This window comes from Pocillopora damicornis, chromosome 11 (genome assembly GCF_964200805.1).
Source record: "Pocillopora damicornis chromosome 11, jaPocDami1.2, whole genome shotgun sequence".
NCBI lineage: Eukaryota > Metazoa > Cnidaria > Anthozoa > Scleractinia > Pocilloporidae > Pocillopora > Pocillopora damicornis.
Genome location: NC_142680.1, coordinates 16292452 through 16307708, shown reverse-complemented (window position 1 = coordinate 16307708; position 15257 = coordinate 16292452). Strand labels below are relative to the sequence as shown.

Below are 15257 nucleotides of genomic sequence, written 5' to 3'. Positions count from 1 at the left end.
TGCATTGTGTACTCAGAAATAGCGCCTTTTACTTCTTCAAGAGCACTCTTCAACATCTCACAATCCTCACACTTCACGTTGTGACTGTGACTGCATACTTTCTGAACTTCAGTGTCACTAGCATAGCTCAGTGCAAAGACCCTACAGTGATCGGCACATTTGCTATCGTCCTCTTCGCAGTGATTACGGTATGTAGTCTTCAAATACAACTTGCTCTCTTGAAGCCTCTTCCGAACTTCTTTACACTAGTCCTTTTCTGCTCCCACGCTTTCCAATTCGTCTATAATTTGGAGAAAATCCTTGAAACCATCCGCTCCCTCAGCTGCAGTATCGTGTAAACCTCTATATAACACCATACATCTTAGAAATGGCCTTTGACTTTTGCAAATTGACAGAATACCGGCTCTTTAGCCCTTTGGAATCGCTACCAGGGTGTGTCGGATACTGGCACGCTGAACTTTGGCGCCAGAACTTCCCATAAGTGTGCCTATGCTTTGCGCAGACCCACATTTTGCCATAACTGAGTCTTCTGCATCGAACAGGCCAGCCCTTGCAAAGATAAGCTCTCCTTCTGTGAAACTCTCTTTTGACAAATGGATTAAGCAGAGATGACTCTTTATTGAGTCAGTACTCTGAGGCAAGTTAAACAAACCGGAAACTCCTCGTGAGTCTTCTAACAAAGTTTCTGAAGAACGCGACTGAAAACAGGACTTCTTTTGGCGAATACCGCTTCAAGAATTTAATGTTATTAATCCCAAGCAAACCAGTACCGAAAAAGAAATATGAATTACAGCTAATATAATTACAGCTAATATAATTACGCACTTTACAGTATAGATATAGCTAATTGTTGGAAAAATGAGGTCACACGTAACGTAATAATTTATTTCCTCAAAAATCGCGTGGTCCTTTTCCACAAGAACTCCCTAGAGTTCTGAATAGAAACTTTCATAAAGACAGGTGTGCAGACAAAATTTCTCTTATTCCTGCCGACCAGAATTCGGATCCAAAAGGCGATGTTATCGCTGCTTTATTAAGAAGGGAGAAGCAAATGAGGATAATTACACATGTACAATTGAATTATGTGACAGTGGTCACGGTGTATTTCAATGTGTGCTGTTATCGCCGGTTACACTAAATAGAATCCTGTAGTTTGGTTTTGAAATGCTCATACAGGTTTGAATAGCGTAAGCCATCAGAACTCAAATATGAAATAACAGAAGCCAAATTTTTAAAAAGGGGTTTGCGAGCGCTAATCAAATTGATATTCGATACGTTGTTGTTGACGTCTTTCGTCACGAGATAATAAAATTTGTCAAATTTTGGCCTTTTAAAATGTTTAAGGTATTAATCGGTGTGGTTTAAAGCTCTGTCCTTCTATATTTTCTATTATATTTTCTACTTCTAAGATTTATTGAGCTACTCACATAAAACGGTCGGAGTTTGCTCAATGAACTAATTTGCATAATCGGCTGTCACGCTTGCAATATCGCTAAAAGTTCGAAGTCACCTCGGCGAAGAAAATCAATAAGTGCAAGATGTTTTTATATTTTTCTGCAGCCAAACATCTTATTAGCAGAAATCAAGCGGAGTTTTTAATGGTCTGGTCTGGACTTGAGCAATATCAATCGAGAAAGAAAGAGTACTTTTAACCAATTTCAGAAAGCTGTCCAACGAGTGTTTTTAAATAAATTATGACGAGCCTCTGAATAGACGAATATCAAAATTGAAATGCATTTTATACACCTTATATATCACACACTTTAAGAATACAAAATATTTTTTGTTGCATGCGGTGTGATACGAGGACCGGGCTATTCAACATTTGAAATTTTCGATGTCGCAAGAGGTCAAAAAAGGGCCTTTTGCAGCTTTGACTTTTGAGAGCTCTAAAAATTTTATTTTGAGGTATTTCCAAAAACTAATGTGGTTTTATTTACTTGTTACCAAAGATAGTTTATTGGGTAAAGTTTGAGGGAAAACTTTTTTCCGATGCGAAATGCCCTTGACCGCTCTTACAGAGATCGCCTCTTAATTCTTACGATGGAATCGAAGAGGGGAATTCGAACACTGGTTGTAGTGTTTGAATTGTTGGAAGAAATGGTGGCATGGGGATGTAGGAATGGTAAGTTTAACGAACAATTTCAAATTTTGCTGCTTGAATTGAAAGTAAAGTTCATTTGAATTGCTTTCGTATGTATTTCTGACGGTTTTAGATCTACCTGCTTGATTTATATCTGCTACGCTTCATGTTGACAAGTCCCTCAAAATAGCAGCCAAACTTGGAGTAAGGTAAATTAGGTAAGTTCACGGAGTTATAAAGTTTTCGTAAAGGTCGGGCCGCAAAGTTTTTTTCTGCAGTTACCTTTTCTACGGCACCTTATGTTAGTTAGATCAGTTAAGAACGCTCACTTTTTCAAAACATTTACCTTGAATTTGATCTGTTTTGGCGTGTGTGACTTAAGCGAACCGATAAGGTGACATTCAAGTCTTCCTGTTTCTTTCATTGAAACGTGATGTTCACGAAAGTCGCTTCGATACATAAGATAGAGTTAATATACATGGCTGTGTTATTTTGTTTTTGCTGAGTTCCGTGGGTTTTTGTAAATTGTCGTCCAAAGTTGTCTTAGTCTTGAAAAGTGTCTTGACAAGCCTTCGCTCAAATGAAATTTAATTTTCGTAAAACTCTGAAAAACAAAGAGATCCGATCAAACGGATTGTGGTTTTAGTATAGATACATGAATGTCTTACAGCACACAAGAAATGAGCGAAATCCGTGTCTCAAGCAAAGTCGACCGGACTGCTCTTACAGAGAAACTCTCTTAAGCGCCCTCCTCCAAATTAACGTCCACCCCCTGGTCCATAATGTCAAACAAGTGCACCCCTCCAATAAGAAAATTCCCCTTCCTCTCTCACTTTTTTAAACTAATGGGGATGCAAGGAAAGCTTGTTTCTGTTACCACTTTATTTACAACCTTTTATGCTTCATTTACATCGGAATCAGTACAGGAGAATAGCATAGTTTTCGTTTTTTCTTTGCCTCACGCTCGTGACAAGACGAAAAACATCTTTCTCTCTTTCTTTACCGAGCACAAAACTTACCATCTCTCTTTTCCATTTACAAGCTATTTTTAGTCTAGCAACTCCTAAAGTATTTATTTTTTCAGTTCGCACCATATTACAAGAGACGAAGATAAACATCTCACAATAATTTCAGATGGCTCCTCATCGACGCGTGATTAACAACAAAACTTCTCCTTGCAGAGATATCTTAATATGTGAGACAAACGCATCATGAAAACTTAGGGAGAAAGTTTTCTTCGAAGAGAGAGCATCGGAATCAGTAGATCCGAAGAAATATTTTTTAGTTCTTGCCAGGACACCACACGATATCTTTCCTTGGCTATAAATGTCTTTGACGAGGCAAGATATATTGTTGTTCTCGCCGCTCTGTTTATCCTTCTCAGTCTCAACTGCAAATATTTCCCAAGGTCATCAATATATTTTTTCGAAGAATATCGAGGATGTCTTTCGAAGTAGTTAAGAGGTTTAAATTTATACTTCCGTTTGCTTGTATCTGTTCATTGAAGGACCTCGTTTGAAGTCAAATGTGGTTGAAGCAGAAAGGAGGCACATAACAAGTCGTGGGCAAATGTGACACCTACGTACAACTTTTTGACGTGATCTGTGATCACTCAGTGAACAATCACTACTGCAGAGAAATGAATTTCCTTTCTTGATGTATATGTATAGAGAGAAGAAATTACCACCGATGCTATTTATGCGACTGTATTGAAATACATTACCGGTAAGAAACAATAAAAAGGCTCATGAGGGTCAATAACACCATATGGAAGAAAAAAAAAGCAGTAAGAGGTTGTTGGCGAAATAAATCATTGAATACATTAAATGATATCGTGTCGTTCAAGGCATGGTAAACTATTACCTCCGCTCAAGTGAATTCAAAGTGTTGAAAAAACTTTCTAATTGTCAAGACAACTTGAACAACCAAAATCCAATTTTATCTTTTATTTAGAAAAAATACGGAAAATAGTTTAACCAAAGGGCATTAGTTTGCAAATGCATGCTAATTACGCTGAGGGTTCCTTTCTTACCTGAGAAGCCATATCAAACTGTAATCTGTTGACATAAATAAGTTCTGTATTAGTCTAATACCCGGCATATTAAGCGAGTGAACAATTCCAATATGCTGTCAACATCCACTTGAAAAATCTCTTTTGCAAAAAGAACTTAACATTTAGGTGTCTGTGTCCGCTAAACTAAACGTGTCGTTTCCAAATAGATGGATTAAATTTGACACCATAAATCTACAGCGATAAACAAAATTTGTTTCCTTCAGATTATATGAATCAACACGAGACCAAAATTCCTCGGAGATCAAACGCTTTTTGCATTTTGTTGAAGCACCAAATATCGAAAAGGAGGCTGATATTATCAACGAATCTCTGTTTACGTAATTGTTAGCGTTTTAATTTTAATTGCAACGAACTTACGCAGAAAAAGAGCCATCCCAGCTGAAGAAATATATTATTTTAAAACAAGAATGAATTTTGACATTGGATTATGAAAATGGCAAATCTGTCTTTGCAACTGTGGTCATTTCGCAAAACCTTGAGAGATCACGATGTATAAGTAGCAACGTGTCTTTTAAACAGTACTGTAATTACATTTAGAATATGATGGTTTTTGGACTGGTATTATCTTCCAATGCTAATGATGTAACTTTCATCTCTGCCCTTCACGATCAACCCTATTTTATTCAAGCGGAACTCCAGACGAAAGAAAAACTCTCGAATAGAAGCAGGGCACAAGATAGAAAAAAAACACCCATTCTGCGTTTATTTTCTTTCATTTATCTATTCAGCAGAGGTGCCTGTTTTCTGTATATGGCGAGAACAAGCAGGCCGTGAAAGATTGAGTAAATCTGTCTTGCAAACATGGCTCGCACAACAACAAATTCAAACATCCAGTTGGGGGATGAAGTGTAAATTACTTTGAAATAGGAAATACATATCATTTTCTCGAGTATGCAATGCTTGATTGTATTCACATCCCCATATCACCCGACATATCGTCATGGAATGTAGACCCTTGAACACCTGTTAAAAATAGGCTAAAGAGTTCCTTATTTACCCTTGAGGTAAAAATCTCGATGGAAGCTCCCAAGTATTCGTTTTTCCTGGAGTTTGCTTATATTTACTGGTGTAAATTTCTTTATTTTCCATAGCCTCTACTGAAGGTTTAAGCTCTTTTCATTTTTCAGATTGAAAAACTTAAAGTTGAATTTCATTTCATTTCAGAAAGATTTGATTAACACATACTTTGCCTATATCAGTGTCTTTTAAGAATAAAAACCCTCGAAAAACTGTAAAAATAGATGAAAGAATACACTTGTTACCCCTAAATATAAAAATCTCAAGATATCCTCCTGAGAGTTCGTCCTTCCTGTCGTGGTGCATGTTATTAGATAAACGTTGCATTATATCAAAGGAATTCCTTAAGGTTTAGTTTTTTTTTCTTCTTTTATAGATATTATTATAGTTTCATTTTATTAGAAAAAAAATCATTAACACACTCATGGCTAAATAAATGGCCTCAAAGACCAAGATTAACATCAAGAAAGATGTTGTTTTCGCTTCAGAAGCTATATGAGAATGTATTTTCCCACAGTATATTCAGGCAAGTAACATCAGTCATACTGTTTCAGAGGAAAGATGATTTTAAGAAAAGAAAACATACATTCTGAAATTTAAGTTTTTAAACGTCTACCTATGCAGCTCTGATAGGTTAAATAATTTTAAAAGTCATTCGTTTTCTTTTATTCATCTATTCATCAGGGAAACCTGTTTTCTGTATATATGGCCAAGGTAAGCGGCTCATTAAAGATTAAGCAAATTCGTTTTGTAAACACGGGTTGTACAGCAACAATATCAAACTCGCACTTTGCGTATGGAGTGTAAACACTTTGAAATAGGAAATTTGTATTGTTTTCTCCAGTATGCAATGCTTTATTGAAATCAGATATCCCTATCACCCGATATTTGATCAAGAAGTGTGCGCCGTCAAAATTTGTAAAAAATACACTGAGCGATACACGTTACTGATAAAAATTTTTTTCTGACTTGTAATGCTGTTATGAGAGAAACCATACAATTTGATACTATTTACTCGTTAAAATTCCTTATCATTTCCATCATAGCCTTTCCTTTAAGTTCGAGTTTTGTATTTATTATTATTAATTTTTTACGGATGGCCCATATGATCAGTGGTTTTTATAGTTAATGATTGATATAAAGAAAGATTTTATTTATCTGTTGGTAAGAAAAACATACCATATAAAAAACATACGCTCACTCGCTAAAGAAGATGTACGCTTCAGAAGCCATATAAGGATTTGCACTTCCCCTTGTAAAACGTAAACATTAAATTCAAGCACTGCACCTGTGTTAAAACTATTATGAAGTATTTAGTTAGTTAAGTTCGTCAGATAGTTAGTTCAGCATGGTTAAGTCGTTCTATTCTATTTGATTTTACTAGACATGAGTTCAAAGTCCGCAGTTATTTTGATTTGAGCTTTCGTGATGAGTTTCCCACTTGTGACAGTCGTATCTTGTCTAACTTACATAAGAGGAGTGCTTAGTTTGTCTACAGACCTTACTTTGGACCCACAAGAAGGTTCTTTAGGGTTGTGGTTAACGCAGTCAGAGGCTGAATCAGTTAATCAGAGGCATTAAGTACTTTGTTGCTCATTTCGTGAAATTGTTTGGGTTAGTGTTCTAACAACCAATTTTTAATCTCCCAAAGTCAGTCAGCTGGCATGACCATATCTATCAATAGTGTATATTTAAGCATGTTTATAATAGCAGAAAAAGGCAGCTGGAGAGCCCCTTGGTGCCCGAAATTTTATAGCCTTCAAAATTAATCTACATTCTACTTAAGACGTCGCTATTTGAGTCTTGCTCCTTCCTCTTTCATTTCTTGGCAATCTGTTTGAGCATCAAAGATCTAAGCAAAGAGGCACTTTTGACCAACAAAAAAGACCCTTTTTACAAGTGCTGCAGCTGTTTTTGTACCGTCTGGGTTTACGTCAACGGCTAGGTTACTAAGTTCTCTTCAAAATGGTTGCGTCTATTTTCGAATTATTACCACATTTAAAAACAATTTTCAAACGGTTAAAATTCCTTTGGAACCTCAACACGCTATTAGTAGGGTTCTACCGCAACAAATCTAAACTCGCATCAGGGTATTCTATTACAAAGTCAACCTATCCTTAACTATAAATTGGTTGGAAAAAATGCGATTCGAGCAACATCGAGGAGTTGTTCAAAATGGCGGATGTGAGTAAAGTTTGAGAGCAGCAACTAAGAGGAGTTGCTAATAACACAGCTGTATATTGTTCGCGTTTTAATTTTAATTGCGACGAACTTACGCAGAAAAAGAGCCATCCCAGCTGAAGAAATATATTATTTCAAAACAAGAATGAATTTTGACATTGGATTATGAAAATGGCAAATCTGTCTTTGCAACTGTGGTCATTTCGCAAAACCTTGAGAGATCACGATGTATAAATAGCAACATTTCTTTAAAACAGTACTGTAATTACTTTTAGAATATGATGGTTTTCGGGGTGGTATTATCTTACAATGTTGTACAATCTCTGCCTTTACGATCAACCCTATTTTATTCTAGCGGAACTCCAGACGAAAGAAAAACTCTCGAATAGAAGCAGGGCACAAGATAGAAAAAAAACACCCATTCTGCGTTTATTTTCTTTCATTTATCTATTCATCAGAGGTACCTGTTTTCTGTTTATGGCGAGAACAAGCAGGCCGTGAAAGATTGAGTAAATCTGTCTTGCAAACATGGCTCGCACAACAACAAATTCAAACATCCAGTTGGGGGATGAAGTGTAAATTACTTTGAAATAGGAAATACGTATTATTTTCTCGAGTATGCAATGCTTGATTGTATTCACATCCCCATATCACCCGACATCTGGTCATGGAATGTAGACCCTTGAACACCTGTTAAAAATAGGCTAAAGAGTTCTTTATTTACCCTTGAGATAAAAATCTCGATGGAAGCTCCCAAGTGTTCGCTTTTCCTGGAGTTTGCTTATATTTACTAGAGTAAATTTCTTTTTTTTCCATAGCCTCTCCTGAAGGTTTAAGCTTTTTTCATTTTACAGATTGAAAAACTTAAAGTTGAATTTCATTTCATTTCGGAAAGATTTGATTAACACACACTTTGCCTGTATCGGTGACTTTCAAGAATGAAAACCCTCGAAAAACTGAAAAAATAGATGAAAGAATACACTTGTTACCCCTACATATAAAAATCTCAAGATATCCTCCTAAAAGTTCGTCCTTCCTGTCGTGGTACATGTTATGAGATAAACGTTGCATTTTTCCAAAGGAATTCCTTAAGGTTTTAGTTTTTTTCTTATTTTGGAGAAACTATTACAATTTCATTTTATTAGAAAAAAATTCTTAACACACTCATGAGTAAATAAGTGGCTTCAAAGACCACGATTAACATCAAGAAAGATGTTGTTTTTGCTTCACAAGACATATAAGAATGTATTTTCCCACAGTATATTTAAGCAAGTAACATCATTCATACTGTTTCGGAGCAAAGATGATATTAAGAAAAATAAACATGCATTCTGAAATTTAAGTTTTTAAACGTCTACCTACAGCTCTATTCTCCAGCAAAACCTGTTTTCTGTATATGGTCAAAGTAAGCGGCTTATTTAAGATTGAGCAAATTTGTTTTGTAAAAACGGGTCGTACAGCAACAATATCAAACTCACACTTTGTGTATGGAGTATAAATACTTTGAAATAGGAAATTTATATTGTTTACTCGAGTATGCAATGCTTTATTGAAATCAGATACCCATATCAAAAATTTGTAAAAAATAGACTGAGCGATACACGTTACCATGAAAGACTGATAAAAATCTCAATGAGTGGTCCTGCGAAAATTTTTTTCTGTCCTGTAATGATGTTATGAGAGAAACCGTACAATTTCATAGTATTTACTGGTTCACATTCCTTATCATTTCCATCATAGCCTTCCCTTAAGTTCGAGTTTTGTATTTTTTTTTTTCTTTACAGATAGCACCGCTTAATTAAATTTCATTTCATTAAATATATTTGATTAACATATACCAGCCCATATGATCAGTGGTTTTTCATAGTTCACGATTGATATCAAGAAAGATTTTATTTATCCATCGGTAAGAAAAACATACTGCATAAAAAAACATACGCCCGCTCGCTAAAGAAGATGTACGCTTCAGAAGTCATATAAGGATTTGCACTTCCCCTTCTAAAACGTAAACATTAAATTCACGCACGGCACCTGCGTTAAAACTATTATGAATTATTTAGTTAGCTTAGTTAGTCGGATAGTTATTTCAGTATGATTAAGTCGTTCTATTCTATTTGATTAGAATGTAGTTACTATACATGAATTTAAAGTCCGAAGTTATTTTGGTTTGAGCAATCGTAACGAGTTTCCTAATTGTGACAGTCCTGTCTAACTTACTTGAGAGGACGTGCTTAGTTTGTCTACAGACCTAGCTTTGGACCCACAAGAAAGTTCTTCACGGTTGTGGCTAACGCAGTCAGAGGTTGAATCAGTTAATCAGAGGCACCAAATACTTTGTCGCTCATTTCGTAAAATTGTTTGGGTTAGTGTTCTAACAACCAATTTTTAATCTCCCAAAGTCAGTCGGCTGGCATGCCCATATCTATCAATAGTGAATATATAAGCATGTTCTTAAGAGCTTACGTAGTGGAGAAGAATGTAGACAGTGCGTAGAAGAGTAAAGACAACTCCGTAGTTAGTGTGAGTGTTTAGCAGCGCGAGTCGGTGAGAAGCATTCAGTGAGAATTAAAGTGTGATAGTCTAATAGATAAACCGGGGTTACACATAATAAACAAAAGTTGGACGTAAGCAGAATTTTGTACTGAAGAACCGAGTCATTAAAGAAAGCAGAAAAAGACCGTGTTAGAGCCCCCTAGTGCCCGACATTTGATAGCCTAACAAAACTCTTTTGAAATTTGTCTTTAAAAATACTCTACATTCCACCTAGGACGCCGCCATTTGAGCCTTACTATTTCCTCTTTCATTTCTTGGCAATCTTTTCTAGCTTTTTGTAGTTAAACAAAGGGGCATTTTTGACTCACAAAAAGATTTCTTTGCGTTAACAAGAGTTGTAGCTTTTTTTGTACCGTTTAGGTTTCCGTCAACGGCTAGGTAACTAAGTTCTCTTCAAAATGGTGGCATCTATGTTCGAATTGTTACCATATTTGATAACAATTTTTGAACGGTTAGAATACCTTTGGAATCTCAACAAGCCGTTAGTAGGCTTCTACTGCAACAAATCTAAACTCGCACCAGGGTATTCGAATACAAAGTCAAACTAACCTCAGCTATTACTTGATTGGAAAAAGTGCGATTCGAGCAAATATCGAGGATTTGTTCAAAATGGCGGATGTGAGTAAAGTTTGAGAGCAGCAACTAAGAGGAGTTGCTAACAACACAGCTATATATTGCTATCCCTTATATGGTACTTGATAAAAGTATTGGAGAAGATTTCTCATCAGATTGTAGGAAAAAAGAGCACGAAAATAAAAGTGTAAATATTGGTTATCTAAGTGGTATACTAAACCATTGTAAACATATGAATGTCATGTATTTGAACTGTGGATTAATAAATGAAGATGATCATCGCAATTAAGAACACTTTTAAAGCAGTAACGAAAATTCAGCCGAAAAAGATGAAAAATATAGGCTGTACGAGAATTGGACCCATGATTTCTGCGATACTGGTATAGTGCTCTAGCAACTGAGCTAACAAGCCAACAGTTGTGAGCTGATCATTATGTTGGTTCGTTACTAACACGTAGTGAAAATATTGCATTCTCACGAATGAAGGAATTGTTGTTTTACTGCAAAGTAGTTTACACTCTATTCCCCAATTGTCAGTTCAATTTGTTCCTTTCCAATCCGTGTTTACAAAACAAATTTGCTCAAATCTTTAACAAGCCACTCATTTTAGATGCGTAAAGAAAACGTGTTGTACTGTTGAATAGACGAATAGAAGAAGATCAAATAATTTTAAAATCATTCAACTTATCAAAGCTCTCTATTTGAACGATATATATATATATATATATATATATATATATATATATATATATATAATGAAATCGGATTGAAGTATAAGCCTTGTTATCTGCAAGCTCTAAAAAACCAACAACTCAAACCTCAAGGAAAAGCTTGGGGAATAATTAAGAATTTAAAAGAGTAAATATCATCAAAATAAATTATGTGATAACATCACCACTGGAGCCATTGATATTTTTATCTATAAGAAGAACAAGTGTTTTCGAAATCCATTTTTTACAGATTTTTGAGGATTTACATCATCGTTAAAGCCACTGACTGAGGCAAAATATGTGTTAATGAAATCTAATGAACGTAAATTGAAGTATAATTGTTTCTATCAGTGAAATGAAATCAACTAAAACGTCAAAGAAAAGCTTTGGAAATAATTAGCAATTTGAATAAGTAAATATTCTCAAAGTATGTGGTGTACCTGATACTATCATTAGAAGACGGACGAACATTTAGGATGGTCCATTGAGATTTTTATCTTAAAAGGTTAAATATTGTATTCTTTATTCTATTTTTTACAGAGTTTCAAGGGTCTACATTCTATGATCAAATATCGGGTGCCTGAGGGAAAAATGAATTTTAATATCACCCGAATGGAATGCATAAAAGCAGTGAGCTCTGAGGCTTCCTACAGTTGAGAACTCAAGTTCCAACGGAGAGGTCAAAATGAAGATATCTATTTTCTTGGCTTCGTTTTGCTTTGTACTCGCTGTTGGCTTTTCAGTGGCGGTAACTGAAAATGACTTGGCCAACATGGCAGATGAATTTGAAGCAGAAAAACTTCCAGGGTAAGTTGGATAAAGAAAAATAACTATAAATGATGACTTAAGTAACAAAATAGAGTTTACAAAGGTTCCAAATATAAGGATTCCCTCCTGTTTCTTCGGGATGAAGAAGAAGATATTAAATTGTGGCGGGAACTGGCAATTCCTTCGATGACACTCCATTGCGCAAGCATCGGGAACTGAAAATAAGAGCCAGGCCCTCTCCATTTTCTCCTTGTCTCTCCATTTTCTCCTTTTCTTCTAATATGATTAAATTATGTCGCAGCAGCAATGGTTTCGTTTCACATTTTATGTTTTTAGTGAAGAATACGTGAAAGAGGGCGATGAAGACCTCGATGAGGAAGACTTAGAGGACAATGATATGGCGATCCCCAGAAGGTACGTTGAGGAAATGCTTAGATTTTTAGCTTTCCTATATGTGTAACTCGATCCTCTGTGTAACCTGGTCAATTTAGCTTATTTAATTTTTAGCTTTCCTGTTAGACATTTGAAAATGTTTGTTTTTTTATAATATGATTGAATTGTGTCGCAACAGCGGTGGTTTCGTTTTACATTTTATATATTTTTAGTGAAGAATACGTGAAAGAGAGCGATGAAGACTTTGATGAGGAAGACTTGGAGGACAATGATATGGCAATCCACAGAAGGTACGTTGAGGAAATGGGGACGTCGAAGAACCCCACCTACTTCTCGCAAACAGTAGGAAATATAGCTTCCGGTGTTGTGGTCTGATCTTGTTATTGTTTGAGCAGGTCACCATACCAGCTGTAAAGCTGAACTGAGCCAGCCTGTCTAAATGTCACAAATACATGAGTAAATAGATATTTAAAGAACTAGTTGGTTTACGATGATCTTTGGCACCTCTATTTTCCTGCACTCAGAGAAAATGATATGGCGACCGAAGACGAAGAGGTTGAAGAGGGAGCATTCGATAATGACGAAGATGACGTAGGAGCAGTAGAAAAGTCAGCTGACCCCCAACGCATTACACGCCGAATTAGACTGGTCAGACGCATTCGTCGTCGTAGACTTCGCCGCCTTCCTCGTATTCGTCGTAGAGTTCGCCGCGTTCGTAGAATTCGTCGTGGTCGCCGCTCTCTCCGTTTACGCCGCCTTCGCGGTTAACGAAGACCATATCAGTGATATAATTAACAATGGATGGGTAAAGGTGAGTGGCAAAAAAAGATAAGAAATAAGACGTGCAGCTCCTGATTGTTACACAAAGTCTCCTTCAGGTTCTTGAGAAAACATAGAGAAGAGTATGAAGAATATACATACTGATGATAGGCGGTAGATGGTTATGAGTGACCCTCATTAGTACTTATGTTTGATTTTTCTCTTCCCTGTCAGGTCTTGATGAATACTCAGCTTGAAATGACATGTCAAACTTGAGACTATGATTTAACAACTTTCAATACTTCTAGAATTAAAACTTCTGTAACTAAAAAGACTCCTCGGCTTCTGTTTTAATATAATGGGAAAAAGTTGTGATTTGGATTTGCTTTAACATCACGTCAATAAAAATCAACCAAAGATTGCGAAAAAAAGGCTTTTTGATTTTCTTTTCAGTTTGATTTACTTCTTGGATTCTCGTTAAGTAGCATTTAGAATGAAAACACCGTTTTCTTGACTCTCTGAGTGTAGTCGACAACTGTTCTAAAATCACTTGCAAGCTACTCGTAAGAAAAATAACTGAGGCGTGGGGTGGGGTCACTTCCTTGAAAGAGGCTGATGGTGACGTGTCACTGGATAGGGTTGCATTTTCACCACTGGATTGATTATAATGGGGTTGCATTTTGAACAGAGTAATTAGAATACGGTCTCTCATTTTCGGGAGTTTGGGGGTAAGAAAATTCTCGTTAGTAGGGATTTAAAAACGGGGTCCATAAGGAGGCGAAGCCACAGACATATTCGAAAAGTAAGAGTGATTCAGTGAGGGTAACAATAGTACAACGAACTTTACCCGATTTTGACTCGAGTTTGTTATTTGTTTCGAAGTATCTTGGTAGTTCGACATTCGCACTAGAGATTATTGAGCACATCATACCTAAAAAAAGATGACTGCCTCCTGAAACAAATTATTTTTTAAACAAAGATGTTTTTCGTCTTGTCAAGAGCGTGAGAAAAAATTGTGATTCCCCAAGAAGAATCGAACCTCAAACTTTCGGATTCCGCGCTCCTAGGCTCTACCACTGAGCCACTACTCTACGGCGAGCGAGGTCTATTACGAGGTTCATACGGCACGCGTTCTGCATACTGCTAGGACCAGCAATGTCGATAGCGTTATGTTTTTAAATAGAAAAAAGAGATGGTAAGTTTTGAGCTCGGTGAAGAAATAGAGTAAGATGTTTTTTCGTCTTGTCACGAGCGTGGGACAAAGAAAAAGTTCTGAGTCCCCATGAGGAATTGAGTCCCAAACCTTCGGATTTTTTTTCCTTTGTCCCACGCTCGTGACAAGACGAAAAACATCTTTCTCTCTTTCTTTACCGAGCTCAAAACTTACTATCTCTCTTTTCTATTTACAAATAACTTTTTGTCTGCTAACTCCCAAAATATATTTTTTCAGTTCGCACCGTAATACCACAGAAGACGATAAACATCTCACAATAATTTCAGATGGCTCCTCACAGACGCGTGATTAAAAGCAAAACTTTTCCTTGCAGAAATATTTTAATATGTGAGATAAACGCATCATGAAAACTTAGGGGGAAAGTTTTTCTTCGAAGAGAGAGCAACTGAATCAGTTGATCCGAAGAAATGTTTTTTCACTTCTTGCCAGGACACCACACCATATCTTTCCTTGGCTATAAATGTCTTTGACGAGGCAAGATATATTGTTGTTCTCGCTGCTCTGTTTATCCTTCTCAATCTCAACTGCAAATATTTCCCAAGGTCATCAAAGTATTTTTTAGATGAATATCAAGGATGTATTTCGAAGTAGTTAAGAAGTTTAAATTTATACTTCCGTTTGCTTGTATCTGTTCATTAAAGGACCTCAATTGACGTCAAATGTAGTTGAAGCAGAAAGGAGGCACATAACAAGTCGTGGGCAAAAGTGACACCTACGTACAACTTTTTGACGTGATCTGTGATCACTCAGTGAACAATCACTACTCCAGAGAAATGAATTTCCTTTCTTGATGTATATGTATATAGAGAAAGAGAAAATTGCCACCGATGCTATTTATGCGACTGTATTGAAATATATTACAGATAAGAAACAATCAAAAGGCGCATAGGAATCAATAACACCATATCGAAA

General features: G+C 36.2%; 1 protein-coding gene across 2 annotated transcripts; it reads left to right on the top strand.

Moving 5' to 3' along the window:
• The first annotated feature begins 11729 nt into the window (after window positions 1-11729).
• LOC149037808 (uncharacterized) lies at window positions 11730-13542 on the top strand. 2 transcript variants are annotated; one of them, XM_089187421.1, is made up of 5 exons: window positions 11730-11998; window positions 12296-12373; window positions 12565-12642; window positions 12877-13163; window positions 13346-13542. In XM_089187421.1, the coding sequence occupies exons 1-4, from the start codon at window positions 11877-11879 to the stop codon at window positions 13118-13120; spliced, it is 522 nt and encodes a 173-aa protein (XP_089043547.1). In that variant the 5' UTR covers window positions 11730-11876; the 3' UTR covers window positions 13121-13163; window positions 13346-13542. The 2 variants fall into 2 exon arrangements, with proteins under 2 accessions (XP_089043547.1, XP_089043548.1); XM_089187422.1 differs by lacking the exon at window positions 12296-12373 and having other exon boundaries at window positions 11829-11998.
• Window positions 13543-15257: the final 1715 nt, after the last annotated feature.